This window comes from Sordaria macrospora, chromosome 7 (genome assembly GCF_033870435.1).
Source record: "Sordaria macrospora chromosome 7, complete sequence".
NCBI lineage: Eukaryota > Fungi > Ascomycota > Sordariomycetes > Sordariales > Sordariaceae > Sordaria > Sordaria macrospora.
The window spans coordinates 2,930,625-2,946,678 of NC_089377.1; the positions used below are offsets into that span (position 1 = coordinate 2,930,625).

The 16,054-nt window shown below is 52.7% G+C and overlaps 3 protein-coding genes across 3 annotated transcripts; all 3 read left to right on the forward strand.

Moving 5' to 3' along the window:
* Positions 1-2,512: 2,512 nt before the first annotated feature.
* On the forward strand, positions 2,513-7,160 carry SMAC4_07926 (uncharacterized protein). The gene is made up of 2 exons (XM_003350561.2): positions 2,513-6,107; positions 6,175-7,160. Exons 1-2 carry the CDS (start codon positions 3,680-3,682, stop codon positions 6,273-6,275), a joined length of 2,529 nt encoding a protein of 842 aa, XP_003350609.1. The 5' UTR covers positions 2,513-3,679; the 3' UTR covers positions 6,276-7,160.
* Positions 7,161-9,689: 2,529 nt separating this feature from the next.
* Positions 9,690-10,766, forward strand: SMAC4_07925 (uncharacterized protein; the record flags this gene model as incomplete). The annotated part of the gene is made up of 2 exons (XM_003350560.2): positions 9,690-9,804; positions 9,871-10,766. Exons 1-2 carry the CDS (start codon positions 9,783-9,785, stop codon positions 10,764-10,766), a joined length of 918 nt encoding a protein of 305 aa, XP_003350608.2. The 5' UTR covers positions 9,690-9,782.
* An 881-nt stretch (positions 10,767-11,647) lies between these two features.
* SMAC4_07924 (uncharacterized protein) lies at positions 11,648-14,593 on the forward strand (the record flags this gene model as incomplete). The annotated part of the gene is made up of 2 exons (XM_003350559.3): positions 11,648-12,835; positions 12,921-14,593. 2 exons carry the CDS (start codon positions 11,648-11,650, stop codon positions 14,343-14,345), a joined length of 2,613 nt encoding a protein of 870 aa, XP_003350607.2. The 3' UTR covers positions 14,346-14,593.
* Between the last annotated feature and the right edge of the window lie 1,461 nt (positions 14,594-16,054).

The following is a 16,054-nucleotide window of genomic DNA, read 5'->3' on the forward strand; positions in this document are numbered from 1 at the left end:
ACGCCAGCTTCGGGGATCTCGAATCAAAATAAAAGACTTTTTTTTTTTTTTTTTTTTTTTGGCTGTGATCGGTTACACTAACCATTTCACCAGTTTCATAATGAGGCTCTGATGTGTCCTTTGCCTAATGGTTTCGTTTCGTTTCAACAGAAAGGGTGGGGATGGGATGCCATCAAAAGCAGGAACAAACGCTACGGACAGGTTAAGCTTCTTTCAAAGGTTGCAACAGCTCCTCTTTTTCAAGGGTCCAGAGGAGCTAGAGGGGTCTCCACAAACCGACTGGATCTTGATAACCCTAGCTTAGCGTGGGGAAAGCTCATCCTCGTTGACAGGGACCGGCCCCATGCCTAAAAGGGCTTGGAGGGGGGAGGGAACACCTGGACCAGTTAAATGGGTGGCAGGTATTTGTGGCCCACTGACTAGCATCGCATCTCCAGCGAGCCGAATGCAACAAGCCACCGCGACCGGGACCGAGAAGACTGCCAGTTTGCGTCCAGAAAACAGTAGCGGCCACTGTGCGAGTACTTGGTTAAGGCCAGAGCATCTCCGGCGACGACATGCCTCTTTTCCTTATCCTTCTCACATATCGATTGGCCATTCCATCGACTGCGCCGCAATAACGGAGTCGGTGCACGGTGTCAATCTATGTTGTGCTCCCCTCCTTTCATCACATAATTGCCGGCAGAAGCAGGACATGTTGCCATTGTTTTCCGTGGGATGTTGTTGGTGAGTTGATCAAGATGATTGACGACGTTTGTTGCTCCAGTCGAAACTTGCTCAAGATCTTGAACGTCAACGCTGGAGGAGGATGACGAAGAGCTGCCTACTCGAGGTTGAGGCTTGAGACTGAAGACCAGCGTTCCCATAATGGTTAACCGCCTCCGGGTTCTGAGCCTGATTGGGATGACAGATAACAAGAGGACTGGGGATGTCTGGTCAGATCTGGATGTGTCTGAATCTCTGACCGAGCTGGTTTTATCGCTCGAGACATGCTGGAAATACCGTACAAGGTATGGCAATGACACCGGCAGTTAGGCATGCCCAGACAAGTCGAGCGACTCTGGAGCGTGTGACAAAGGGCGGATAACAGCAGGTTTTGGAGCAGGACAGATTCCAGAGAGAGAAGAAGGCTGCTGCTGTGAGGGGTGGTGGAAACGTAGAGAGGAGGAGGAGGGTCAGCCACCATGCACACCCTTCTTGTGTGTGTATGTGTGTGAAGTGGAAAGCAAACTGTAACGGCGTGGCGACCGAGATGCGATTCGATCATGACCGAGACTACTGCTTTCTATCCTTGCTACGTGGGAGGAGGAGTATGTACTGAGGAGTGGTGAGAGAGAGGCAAGCCGGAACGGCCACGTCCCACACAGGTTTCATACTCTCCATGAAAGGGCCAAGAGTCGATTCTCCCATTTCTGGCGTGTATGACAAACTGCAAGGATCGAAACAGAAAAATCATCGTATCATGGCATTAGGCGAGGAATCAATTCCTTACGGACTCACACGTGTGTTGTCGGGATGATCCCTAGGAGTCGGCGATTTGTTGTTTGATGATGGCATCCGCATCATGTCAGGCAGGCATCGCCAGAAAGCCGATTCGATCCGCCGCCGCCGCCGCCGCGACTCCGCGAAAGCAGCGGTAGGCCAGCATGACCCTACCTTTAAAACTAAGCAGCTCCCTCGTCGTCGGCAGGAGCCGCGTCCTTCCGTATCAATCAAGTCGGAGTTTTTATCCAGGGCACTTCCATCCAGGCAATCCAGGCTCCGGGCCCTATTCCGGACTCCGTAGCTGCTATTTCCGCTTTCCACCTGGGACTTGGGTAGACAGGCAGCGAGCGGGTTTGGGATGGGATCGGATGTGTGGTGGGGTGATTTACTATGGTTGAGTGATGGGCGTCGAGACTCAAACAGTCCAAAGTCTCCGGCTGGGCTTTTTCCGTGGCCTTTTTGCCCTTCGCTTGAGGAGGATAGCCCTATAGACTATACCGTGTCTGTGCCAAAAGCTGAATTCGCTCCCCTCAAGTGCCAACTAGGCTTGGCCCAAGACGGATTGACTGGTTGGTTGTTGTTATCATCTTTTTTTTGCAGATAGATATGGACGATACGAAGACTCCGTCCGAGATATGTATGGTCAAAGCCCCAAGTTTGGTTTGTTGGCACTGGGCCTCGTTTTCTGGCCTCGACAACAACGTTGAAGACATGCCGGGGACTGTACCCCTGAGGGCAGTGTTTTGAAGTTCTCGACAGCGTCTTTTCCCATCCCACAATGGGTCCGATTATACAGATGGCCATCGCTCTATCCATCTTCCATTTGTCCATTGCCCCATTGCTTCCAGGACATTGTCCAATGTTGGATGACGGGAATCCAATGTGTAGTGCAATGAGAAGCGGGGCTTAAAGAAGAAGACTGAGAAGCTCCAAAGGGGACTTGGTACAAGGAAGTCTTGTTACAGTGCGACGAGGTTGGATTGGACCTGCCACTTTCTCTCTGGAACATGAAGAAGCTCTTGCCCAAAGTGTGGAAGTGGGACGGAAAGCCGAGAAGGAACCTTGAAGGCAGGTTGTGGAGCCGTGCCCGGAGTGCTGGCAACGAGTGGCAGGCCATTCCCGTTCGGTATGGGACGAACTGATTGGCCGTGGGATCCATGCACGCATCCACGGCTTGGATGCTGGGCTGGCAACGAGTACCAATCAGCGTGGTGAGGTTAGACTGGGGTTGTATATGCACCCTCACCGCCTCTTCAGCGTTGAGAGTTCCTTCCTTCTGAGTGTCTGTCTCTCTGTCGCTCTGGGTGAGCGAGGGGTTGACGGTGCACCATTGGCAATCTACGAGAGCATCCATCACCCATCCATCACTCGATTGGCTGCTGCTGGGATTCTGTTCAGACTTTGAAGTGGGCTTGGAGCCGTCCTTCCCTTCTCCAGTCCAGTCCTCTCTTTTTTCCCTAGTCTCTCTCCACCCGGTTAGACTCTGTCCACCTCCTCCGTCGAGCCATTTCTCGACCCAGCAAAGCGTTGTCTCCATCTCCAGACGACCAGACCACACACGACGCAGCCAAGCCAGTGCCGGCGTCCTTGTTCGCCTTTCCCACCTACGCTGGAAAATTGAACAAAAGTGTGCGGGAGTGTCGTGGTTGTGTGAATCTTCTTCTCACTCTGTCCAATTTTTATCCCCCCTCTTCACACACTTTACGACCCCCATAACAGAGAAGAAAGGCAGAAACGAGAGACTCTGCGCAACGACCCCAATTCGACCATCACGAAAGAAAAGAGAAAAAAGAAGATCAGGTACAGGTAGCCTCGGCCAGGTGCCTTTTTGCTCTTCTTCTTCCAGCTCAGCTGTCTGCGACGGTTCCTTGTCATGATCCTTTCTTGACCGACTCATCGTTGATCGAGAAAAGAGCGGTGTCAACCCCCCTCACCCTCGTCGTCCACCACCACCGGCCACGTCCACAGTCCTCTCCGCTGTCCACGTCCCCCGGACTTGTCATCCGCCCATCCACGGCCCATCCACGCCGTCCACGCCCACTCACGCCCACGCATTCCACGCACACGCACTCGGATCGAAACGAGGGCCAGACGGAAGGGTCGATCCATACTAACGGAAAATCTCCAATCCACCTCATCCTCGCCTGAACAAAACCCCATTCACCCCTTGGTTCCCGCTCCCGCTCCCGCCATCATGACTTACGACTTCACTGCCGCTGGGGGAGACGCCGTCTTGCTAGAACAACTGGCCTTCGACCAGCAAGACCATCAGCGCTACTATCCCATCATCACCTCGACCCAATCACCCCAGAACATCACCTCGACCGCGCTGACCACCATGTCCCAAAGCGCCCGTCAAAGCCTCAGCCCGGGTGCCACCTGGCTCCCGGCCGATCTGTCCGGAGGCATGAGCGCACCCACCTCCATCCACTCGCCAAGCAGCAGCATGTCGCCGTCGTCGCCCGAGGACCAGAACTGCCAGTCACCCGGGAATAGCGTCATGTCCAGCCCTCTCCAGCAACAACAGCACTCGCCTCTCCAGCACTCGCCTTTGCAGACCGGCACTCACCTGTTCCCCGACTGGACCGCTTTCCCCATGCAGACCCAGCAGCAGCAGCAACATGTCTCTGATATGCCTCAGTTTATCCCGAGCGAGCCTCTGCTTGCTCTCACCAACCACTTCATGCCCAACTTCCACCAGCACAGCGCCTTTGACTATCTCCCGGCCACCACCCAGGCCGCCATCGAGAACACCTTGCATTTGGAGGCTCCCTTCAACCACAACATCTCTCCCGTCGAGGAGACCAGCCATCAGCTACAGTATAACTTGGGCACGGGTACGCAAATGGCGAACTGGCAGGATTTTGGCATGGACATGAACTTCAACCAGCATGATCAACTCGCCCGGATGCCCATGGGAAGCCACTCGCCCACCGGCAGCTTCCTGGAAGTTCTGTCTTTGCAATCTGGAAGCGACAATGGCTGGGCCACCGTAGACATGCCTCTGTTCCAGGACTACGGCAACTTCACCCAACCCCAGCCTGCGCAAAATGCCGCCATTTTCAACCCCGGCCAGACTTTGCACTTGAGGACCACATCTGATCTCTCACAAGGGTCTGATTTCAATGAGTTCGGCAGCTACGAGGAGGTTTCCTTCCCCTACTCGCCCTTCTCCACCGAGTCTGATGGCTTCATGGAGATGACCAACAACCGCCATGGTGGTTGCTGCTCCGGTGACCACCATCACCATTCTCCTCAGCCCGCCGAGATCAGCCCCTCTTCCGCCGTTGCTCCTGTGCCTATCAAGGCCGGCTCATCAAGGGCCGTTACTGCCAACGGTTCCGGCTCGGTCTCGCCCCCGCCGAGGAGAATCACCGGCCCGAGAAAGAGCCCTACTGCCAAGCCTTCCAAGACCATCGTTCGTAGGACTAACTCGACTGGCAAGAAGGACGGCACTGGTGAGAAGAAGGTTGGCAGGCGTCGTGGACCCCTCCTTCCTGAGCAGCGTAAGCAGGCCAGCGAGATCAGGAAGCTCCGTGCCTGCCTCCGTTGCAAGTTCCTCAAGAAGACCTGCGACAAGGGTGAGCCTTGCGCTGGTTGCCAGCCTTCTCACGCTCGTTTGTGGCAGGTGCCTTGCACTCGTATCGATATCAAGGATATTGGTTACTTTATGAAGGACTGGAAGGCCGACTACGAGCGTCATCTCGACCGTGGCATGTCCGTCTTCAACGTCAAGGGTTTCGCCCAGAAGGAGACTCTCATGTGGATCACTCACGGCTATGGCTTCTGCCTCCCTGTCATGGTTCGTGAGGTGTTTGTTGCCGACACAAGCTGCTTCCAGGTCGACTGGGTCGAGTCTACCCTCACCGACCAGGAGCCTATCGACTTCGAGATCCGCACTGAGCGCCTCGACGTTGGCCATGAGGGTGTCTCGGTCGAGGCTCTCTCCGAGTACCTCGACAAGCACGTCGATGAGGGCTTCGAGCAGTTCATTGATGACCACTTTGAGGGTACTCCCTTCATCACTGAGCTCTTCAAGACCGCTCACAGGTTCTACGTCAAGGAGCGCCTGCCTGTCATTCGCAAGGCTCTCAAACTTGTTGTGGCTTACAACCTCACTCTTCACATTACCATGGTTGAGCAGCCACCTACGGAGCAGCCCATGGAGGGCCAGATTGATGACGAGGACTCCAAGTACTTTGGCAAGGTTGTCGCCCCTGTCATGATCAACTTCCAGATCAAGTGCGCCATGGCCGATATGTGGCGTGAGCTCCAGAAAGAGGTTCTCGAGGAGCTCTCTGCTCTCTACTCTTCCGTCTACAGCGGAGAGCGCCTCAAGAACTGGCCTACCATCTTCATGCTGGCTGCCATTCTCTTGGCTGTCTGGGAGGAGATCCAGTTCGACTGCCATTATCGTGTGCCTGACCCTATCGCTGTCAACAAGTTCTGTGATGACATGGAGTCTACTCCCGTTGGTGTCATTGTTGGCCTCTTCCACGCCATCTCTCAGAAGCTGCCCGCCTTCACGGAGTGGGATACTCGCAGGCATGGTCAGCTGCTTAATAATAACGTTGCCGTCTGCGAGGCCATGACCGAAGTTAGACAGCATGTCCTCAAGCATGGTGAGTGATGACCCCTCATTTAATGTCAGCATTGTGTAACCCCAAATACTAACCCGCGCGATAACAGAATCCTACCTCAGGACCCGTCAAGAAACCAAGTTCGACCGTTACGACTTTGACTCACTATCAAACAAGTTCCTGTCGAAGCTGGTTATCCGGGCCAACTAAGGTTGTTTCTTTGCTTGCTGCACTCTGCCTCTTTTGATTGCGATAGCCGTTATCATGCTTACGGTTACAACAGCACTTTACAGCAAAGCTCGCGAGAGCTGGTCTGTTCTGGTTTCCTGTTTTCCTCTTTTATTTTTCATTCCATGGGGCCATTGAGCGACGGCGTTCTTATCGTTAACTTTTTTTTTCTGGCTACTATTTCTTATAGTCAACCAATTTTTTTTACTCTTTTATTCTTTTGTGGCATTTTCATGGCTGCGCACACACACTCACTCGGGGGCTGGTCACCACCTACGAACAACACGATACGAAATGACTGACGTCCCATCATGACGGATCAATATTTGATGACTTACACATTTGACGAAACACTTCAACGAATTTTACACACAAGACATACACAACACCATACGCTACACTACTACGCATACAACGCAAAAAGCTAAAACCAGTACGATCTGCATGACTGGCATTTTTAAAGTTTAGTTGGGAGAGAAGAAAGTCGCTCACGGGAAAAGGGAAGGGCATGGGATGAAGCCTCAGGGGCAAGTGAATGGAAAGGGTTGTTGGGATCGAACGAAATAAGCACAACATAGCAACAACAACTCAAAGGGGAGGAAGAGGAGGAAAAGTCTTGGGATTTGCATTGGGTAATTTGGCGTTTTTTGTTTATCTGATCTGGTTCTATTTTTGGTTTTAACAACCAATCTAGCTATGGATTGATGGGGGTGGCTTTTTTTTTGCATAAGCGCGCGCGGGCAATCCGCGACCTAGGCGAGGAAAACCTCTCTTTTTGAGAAATACTTATTGGTTATTGTTGATGAGTAACTCACTGTTCAAACGATTGATTTGATGTGATCTTTTGTTGGGTTGAACACGTAGATGTTGGATGAAACTAAACAGCTGTATCACGAGGAACTGGCTGAGCCTATGTCCCAACAGAACGGGCACACTACCCCATCTTTATTTCAACGACGCGACCCTTTATCAGATGGAAAGAGGTCGTTCGCCCATTGGGTTTCTTGTTGCAAGGCTCCGAATAACCGTCATATCATTGATCTGATGCGTGGTGATGTAAATACTGCTGTGTTGAGGATTGTTTAACAGTACGATTGTCAGGACTCTGTGGCACATATTCCGTTCGTGGCCAAGGGACGTTTCTAAACCAAACGAGTACTAAAAGATCAAGATCATGATGCCATTGATTGCAAACGGAAATCATACAGGCATAGGCAGTTGGGAACGTCAACGACTCTCTGTCCCACTTCAACTGCCAACGTCGAGCGCGTTCTGCGTTCCATTCATTTCATCACTGTATAGAGAGACAAGTCAGCTTTCAAGGTCACAAACGCCTTAGTATTCCGATGTTCCTCTGACTATCACCGTCAACAATCCACCTGCCAGAGTGATTCATTCATACACCCAAAACTCTCATGATGCTATATCGCAGAGTGATGATGCGATGATATGGTGTTCTATACCAATGGACTACATTATGAATTGCACGACTCACTGATGTCTCGGTCTGATGACGTCGAATATTGTCATCCGATCATGGGATGTCGCAACCACCCAAACCGACGCATGGAGCGGTACGGGGGTGGAGGTTGTGGCTGCGCGGGAGTCCCCGGGCCCCGTACAGTGGTCCCGGCCCCGGTCCCACCCGAGGTGGTTGGCGGGCGGGACGGGATTCGCGGGGATCGGGGACGGGACTCCAGGAGTTCGTGATGGTCTGGGGGTTGGGGTTGGGGTTGGGGTTGTGGCTGATGACACCGCGAACTAGATAAAGCAAAGGATAGAATATGGAGGCGGTTCATATCGTGATCTTGCACTGCAATGATTACTGACCAAGGTAGCCAAGGACACGACATTATCTCTGAAACGTGATTATAACATTTCGATAGCGAATGAATGATTGGTTGACAGTGACTTCGATACGGATGGTTCATGCGTGAACGGAGGTTGGGGAATGTCAATGTCAGTCAATGTCAATGGCGGAGCGACGGACCTGACCCTCCAAAAGTGCGGGGCGGTGGAGCGAAAAGAGGCCACGATAATGCCGGGCGATAACGGCAGGAACGGAGTCACGACATCATCGGTCGGGGGGCTGGTGGGAACCTTTGCGGCCAGCCAGGCAGTCATCGGAATCAGCGGTCGGTCGGTGAAATGACTCTCTCTTGAAACTCTACCGGCCGACGTCAACAACCACGGTCGGAATGCCGATAGAAAAAGTCAAGAGGACATTCAGAGGTCCGGGTTTCGCGTTCCGTTCTCGGTGTCCTGCCTGCCTCGTGTTACGGAAGAAATGGGCGCGCGTGGCGGAGCGAAGGTCGTCGTCGTACCGGATAGGACAGAGTTGCTCACCTCAGCAGCCTGGAGGTTGGCGGCGGAAGAACACTGTGGTCGTACCGTGCCAGTTGATTCGCCCCTCACTGTCTGGAGCTGAAACGATGGATGCACCTCCGAGCTCGTTCCGTTCATTCTTTCGTTCGACGACCAACACCTCGACCGTTGGTGATACTTTCTAGTGCTGATTTGAAAGAGAAGGCCTGGACCTGACTGATTTATCATCTCCTCAGTGATTCCAACGAATATTGCTGGAAAGTGTAATCCAGCAGTTGCTTTCTCAGCTCTTCCCTGTTTGCCTTTTCGGTTGCCCTTGATCGGACCACGTCATTGACCGCTCACTTGGGGGTTCGCTTATCAAATGCGGGGAACCAGCAACGTGCACGCCTTCACGCCGACATGCCTTGCTGCTGTCAGTGAAGCACCGAGAGGCCAACAACACTTCTGAAGGGAAATGAACAATGGTGAATTCAAAATCATCGAGAGAACCCTCTCAAAATCCCATGAAGTGACGAGAGTTTGGGATGGCATTCACGGATTTGTAAACAAACTCGACGGTCGTGAAGCCGCATGCAGATCATTCTTTGGCTTATTCATCCGTCTCAAAGGCAAACGGCCTGACAGTGCAATCAACCAGCCACGGTCACTGTTCAGGGGGGATGTCCAACCACTCCGTCTTTGCCAACGGGCAACAGCCAACCAACAGCCAACAATCAAGGGGGAGGTGTCGCCTGACTGGTCTCTTCTCGCGCCTTCCCTCCACTTCTTCTGTCACTCCCAACCGCCAAGTGGCTCGTGCGTGGCCCGTCCCTTTGCGAACGAAGTGAGTGACACACCACTCACACCGTGGCAGGCGTTGAGGTTGGATCCCCTTCACGGCCACTCAGCCCCCCGCTTCCCTTTCCAGACCAGTGGAAGCCTGGCCGCCCCTCCAAGTTCGCCATCCTGATTCCTGCCACTTCCACGACACCTGGACCTCCTACTTATTTAACCCTCCCGCCCATCTGCAACTCGATTCCCTTTCTTCCTGTTTTCATCATCTCTCTCCATCGCCGTCTTTGCTGGAGTATTCATCCACCACATACACATCATCGCCGCCACGACTCTAGTCATTCCGCTTAATCCATCAACGGTCCATTCGTCTACTGCGCAACCGCCATCATGCAGATCTTCGTCAAGACTTGTAAGTTGCTGTCGCGCTCACCGCACCATCACTTCACCGACAGACCGATGCTAACTGCGCTTCTAGTGACTGGCAAGACCATCACCCTCGAGGTCGAGTCGTCGGATACCATCGACAATGTCAAGCAAAAGATTCAGGACAAGGAGGGCATTCCCCCCGACCAGCAGCGCTTGATTTTCGCCGGCAAGCAGTTGGAGGATGGTCGCACCCTTTCCGACTACAACATTCAGAAGGAGTCTACTCTCCACCTTGTCCTCCGCCTTCGCGGTGGTATGCAAATCTTCGTCAAGACTCTCACCGGCAAGACCATTACCCTTGAGGTGGAATCGTCCGACACCATCGACAATGTCAAGCAAAAGATCCAAGACAAGGAGGGTATTCCTCCCGATCAGCAGCGTCTCATCTTTGCCGGCAAGCAGCTTGAAGACGGTCGCACTTTGAGCGACTACAACATTCAGAAGGAGTCTACCCTCCATCTCGTTCTCCGTCTGCGTGGTGGTATGCAGATCTTCGTCAAGACGCTTACCGGCAAGACGATTACTCTCGAGGTTGAGTCTTCTGACACCATCGACAATGTGAAGCAAAAGATTCAGGACAAGGAGGGTATCCCACCTGATCAGCAGCGTCTCATCTTTGCTGGAAAGCAGCTCGAGGATGGCCGTACTCTCTCCGACTACAACATTCAGAAGGAGAGCACCCTGCACTTGGTGCTCCGTCTCCGTGGTGGTATGCAGATTTTCGTCAAGACCTTGACGGGCAAGACGATTACGCTGGAAGTCGAGTCCTCGGATACGATTGACAACGTGAAGCAAAAGATTCAGGATAAGGAGGGCATCCCGCCCGACCAGCAGCGCCTGATCTTTGCTGGCAAGCAGTTGGAGGATGGCCGGACCCTGTCGGATTACAACATCCAGAAGGAGAGCACTCTTCACTTGGTGCTGCGTCTCCGTGGCGGCCAGTAAGCGGATGGTGGTCTTTGTTTCTGTTTCTTGAGATGATGAGGACGGGTTCACTTGGGCGTTTAGCGTTTATTGGGTCACTACACTATGGGTTGGGAAATGATAACCATGAAACTGGGCATTATTTAGCTGACTTCTAATGGCATACGCTCATATACAAAGCGATGTCATAATAAGACTATATTCACAGTCTCAATAAACTTTGTATGTCTCCGTGATTTGCTTGTATCTTAAGCTTTGTGAACTTGGTTACTCCGGTCAGATGGTGATGGAGTCGAACGTGTAAGTCGAGACGGTGGGTTGTTACACCGTGCGAGGTGACCGCTGCGTGGCCGGAAGTGGCACCTGGTTGGTGGACAAGATGCATGATACGTAAAGGTACGTACCGACCACCGAAATTGCGCTAGTCCGACCGTGGATCCCCTGTAAAGGACGGTCCAACATCCAACGTCCACTCTTTCATCGGCGGCTCTGTCATGGTTTGTGGGAAGAGTGATTGTGAAGAGGGCATTCGGAAGAGGCACCCTTCTCATCCTCTCATCACCAGGGCAAGAACTACCATTGCATGCATGAACCTGCAAATATAGGCACCAGCGACTTCATTTACATAAGGCGACATGTCCAGGCTGTGGAGGGGCTTCCGCATCTGAACCTGACCTTTGTTCAATCTGCTGTTCACTTTCTTGACCTTTCTCTCCCCGTCTTTTATCTGTCACTTGACAACCAACCCAACACCACCTCAGCATCTACTTTCATCAAGTTTCCCATCAAACTTCAAGACGCACGGCTTATTTACCGTCGTCGCTTAATCGCTCGTTGACTTTACTTTATCAACAAGGAATCATTGCTTTTCGACCATACTATGAATCGGTCCATTTTATGCCATGCCTGTCTACCGCTACCACTTGAAGTTTGAGCTCTACCCTTCTCCAGATCCTACACATATCACGCCCGCCGCCGCATCGACTCCTGATATCTGGATACCCACCGAGAACTCGTCCATATTTGACGAGCTCCCCGCCCATCCTCGCACCTGGCAGCTCAAGGCTCCGTCTTCAAGGCCGTCGTCCAAGAGGGAGCAGCATCGAGACTATATTCAAGGGTGGAGTGCGGAAGCCGACCAAACGGAAGAGGGAGAAGAAAAGCGTCATTCCGGACCAAAATCGGAGTCGGCAGTAGTCAGGGACAGCTCAGACGACGACGCCGAGGAGGGGACGGAAACCGGCGGAGTTATCGACTGCGGAGCGTCCAGACCAAATCACCAAAACCCTGAAGACAATAGGAACATCGTCAGGCTCCCAGACAAGCGATCACGCGAGACTTCTCCACCGCCAAAGTTCACGTCTGGAATAGGACCGCGGACGGCAGCTAAGGACTGGCGCTTCGGAAGAATCAGCATCGAGAGTCTTGACCTGCAACGGGACGAGCATCCGCAGGGACACGCACAAACCGAAGCGGAGGATAAGAAGCGGAAGAAGGGCAAAGGGAAGGATACCAACAACACCACTGCTGGAGCCGGAAAGTCGGCAGCAGCCAAGAACAACAAGTCAGCCATGGCCGAGTCACAGAAAGATCACGGACGGTCATCCCAACCACAGAAGAATGGCAACGGGAACCATGTCCCCCACGGGACACCAGCGGCCTCTCTAGGCCCCAACCTTGGTGGAATGGGCCAAGCCACCAAGGGACGATTCCTCCCCCTCGAAACCAAGAACACGGAAGTTGGCTGGGGTATCGTCCATCTCTACCGTGAGGCCGACGAGAGCAGTGCTCTTCGGGCCGGGCTGGGTGCAGGCAGCGCCAGTGGTAGCAGCGACGCCGGTACAAGCAACGGAACTGTTAACAGCGGTGACGACGGCACTATTCTCTGCATCACTGCCGTTCCCATGTACATGAGTCCGAGTGACTTCCTGGGGTTCATAGGAGAAAAGTGGCGCGACGACGTGAGCCATTACAGAATGATCATGACGAGCAAGTTGAATCGGTACATGGTTTTGATGAAGTTTCGGGATACGCAGAGGGCAAAGGATTTTAGGGTTCAGTTTGATGGGAGGCCGTTTGACAGTATCGAGGTGAGTTTCTCTTGATACCTTGCGGCTCTACAGCTACGGTTATGATGGGTGTCTTTGTTGTTGTTGCTAACCTCGCGTTTCGCAGACCGAATTTTGCCATGTCGCCTACATTCAGTCCATCACCGTGGAATCACATGGCACCCAGAACGGTCACAGCACCACTGCCAGCAACGCAGGCGGAAACGGTAGCCAAGTTGACACCCTTCCCTCACCCAGCAACACCCTCAACCTGCGACCGTTTCCACCCCCGACCCCCAACCTGATCGAGCTGCCAACCTGCACCGTCTGTCTCGAGCGCATGGACGACACAGCCGGTCTCATGACTATCCTCTGTCAACACGTCTTCCACTGCACCTGTCTCCAAACCTGGAAGGGCTTCGGTTGCCCCATCTGCCGCGCAACCAACCCCAAGCCCACCGCAGAGGAAACCGACCCGGAAAACCCGTACTCGCGACCCTTCGGCTCGGGACCTATATCTAACCTTTGCAGCGTCTGCGACGAACCCTCGGACCTCTGGATCTGTCTCATTTGCGGCAACGTCGGGTGCGGCCGGTACAAGGGCGGACACGCCAAGGAGCACTGGAAAGAAACGGCTCACAGTTTCAGCCTGGAGATGGAAACACAGCACGTCTGGGACTACGCAGGCGACATGTGGGTGCACCGGATGATCCGCGAAAAGGGCCAAGGCAAAGTCGTCGAGTTCCCCAGCCATCACATCCACAACAACAATACCTCTTCGGAGCGCAACAACACCAATCCCCCGGGAGACCGCGCCCCGGCATGGAGCTCTCAGGAACAGACCATGGCGGCGGTAGCCGGTGCCCCCTTGCCCCATCATGCCCCGGTGTCCGAAGACCAAGAAGTCGTCCCCCGCGCCAAGCTCGACAGCATCGGTCTCGAGTACACCCACCTCCTCACCTCGCAGCTCGAATCACAACGCATCTACTTTGAGGAAATGGTCGCCAAGGCAGCGGACAAAGCCTCCAAAGCATGTGCCGCCGCAGACGCCGCCTCGGCCAACGCCTCCCGCGCCATCAAGGAGTTGACCGATTTTAAAGAGCAGCATTTTCGCCTAAAGGAAGAAGTTGCCACTCTAGAGCGGGACCTCGCGCGCGAGCGGAAGCGAGCCGACAAGAGCACGGAACTGGCGAGGAACTTGTCGAAACAGCTCCAGGAAGAGAAGGGAGTCGGGGAAGGACTGATGAAGAGGATCAAGCACATGGAGAAGGAAGCAAAGAGCACGCAGGAGGAGCTGGCTAAGCTGCGGCAGCAGAATGAGGAGCTTATCGAAACCAATCATGATCTGTCCATGTTTATCAGTGCGCAGGACAAGTTGAAGGAGATGGAGGCTGAGGGACAGGTGACGGCGGAGGAGCTGGAGGAGGGCGGGATGGTGGTTATTCCTCCTGAGCAGGGGTCGTCTTCTCGTAATGGGAATCAAAATGGGGGCCAGCAAGGTGGTGGTGGTGGTGGTGGGAAGAAGAAGGGGAAGGGGAAGGGGAAGAAGTAGAACAAGTAGGATTGGAAGCTGGGAGTGGGGTTGATGGTTGTTGTGATGCATATTACGATAAGTGGTGCGATGAATACATAGTGAAGGGGGGGAAGGGGAAAGAAAGGGATACGGAAGCGGAGGAGAACCAGGAAATGGTTGGCGAAGGGCATGACTGAGGACCACACTTCGTTGGCTTTAGCGATGTAGTTTGAACACACAATGTATGTGGTGATAGCGAACCAACCCAGAAGGGTCCAAGAATGATGAATAAAAAATTGCGCCAGTTAGCGTCGTTCATAACATCATCCAGGAGATAAAGAAAGCTTACGAAGAAACCATATGTCTGCCCTGTAACCTGTTGGTGTTACTTGACTCCTAACGAGGTTGTCACAGGGTGATAGCTGTGACGGCCTTATAGTGTGCACTTCGAGTTTTGCCTTGCAAGCAGAACATCGTCTATCTTTTATCGGATAGTTTGGCGTTGTTGGGATATGTGCACCCCTGCCCTGTCATAGAAGTAAGTAGTTTGCAACAACGGTGACAAGTGTTGATTCATAGCGAAGAACTCAAGAATGGTCCAAGAATGAATGGTATTTATTACCTTGTGAATACATAAACATCCATTATTGCCTCGAGCATTGGAGTCTATAGAGTTCGCAACGCCATCTTACCCAGGTATGGTGGGTGTAGTATAAAAGGCAAAGCCATGAGTTTTCAGAAACAAAGAAAGGATGAAAAAAAGAGAAAGAAAAGGAAAGATAACAAGAGAAAAAAAAGGGGGAAAAAAAAAGTGTAGACCGTACCGAATTCAAAACCGGTCGGTAAGAACACGCCATGCCTAAAGCCGCGGAACAGTACCTAGGTATTGGACGACGATACGGTGGATTAAATCGGTAGTGTTTTAGCCAGTACCTGTACACCGACGGACCACGTTGAATAGTAAGGTAGGCAGGAAAGGGAAGGAAGCTTATAAACCCATGCGTCAGGGGGAAGTGGGAGTTGGGAGTTGGGAGTTAGGATGGCGATGGACAAAGCCCTGAAACATCATTCGCTGCCTATCTATCAACCGTACGTCGAATTATGTGTGCGTAGTGTTGTGGTCGTCGTGAGTTGAAATACTTGGTAGAAAACGATTCCAGTGATGATGCGTGCCTGCCTCCCATTCGCCTCACCTGTCGTTTTGACCATGTCCGACATTGATAGAGGTAGATAGGTAGATAGATATTAGTTGACTTATGTCCTTCCTTGTCTGTGAGTGACTCTGGCTCTGCGTGTTTTTGGTGGGTAGGTAGGTAGGTAGGTAGTGGTGATAGTGATGGTAGGCAGATAGACAGACAGACAGATAGATAGATAGATAGATAGATAGACGGTCGTCGGTCATCCACGTGTTCTTTAATGGCAAGTAGATAGGTAGGTAGGAAAGTGTTGCTGTTAATGCTGATTTCTATCGACACTTTGAATTGAGCTTCACACGCTGTATACCAGGCAGGGCTACACGGACACATCAGCGAGCAGAACGGCAGGGACAGCAGCATTGGTTGGGATGGGATGGGAGTAAAAGGTACAATCTCCCCATCGCATCATCAAAGAAAGTCATCGGCGTACAGCACGGCATAATATATCCATCCATCAATTCACAGAACAGTCAGTGTTTGTTACCTACCCCAGTGATGGTCTTACTTCGCTTCCACAGTAACAAGAGGGAGATTTTGAGGCTCTTGAGGTTG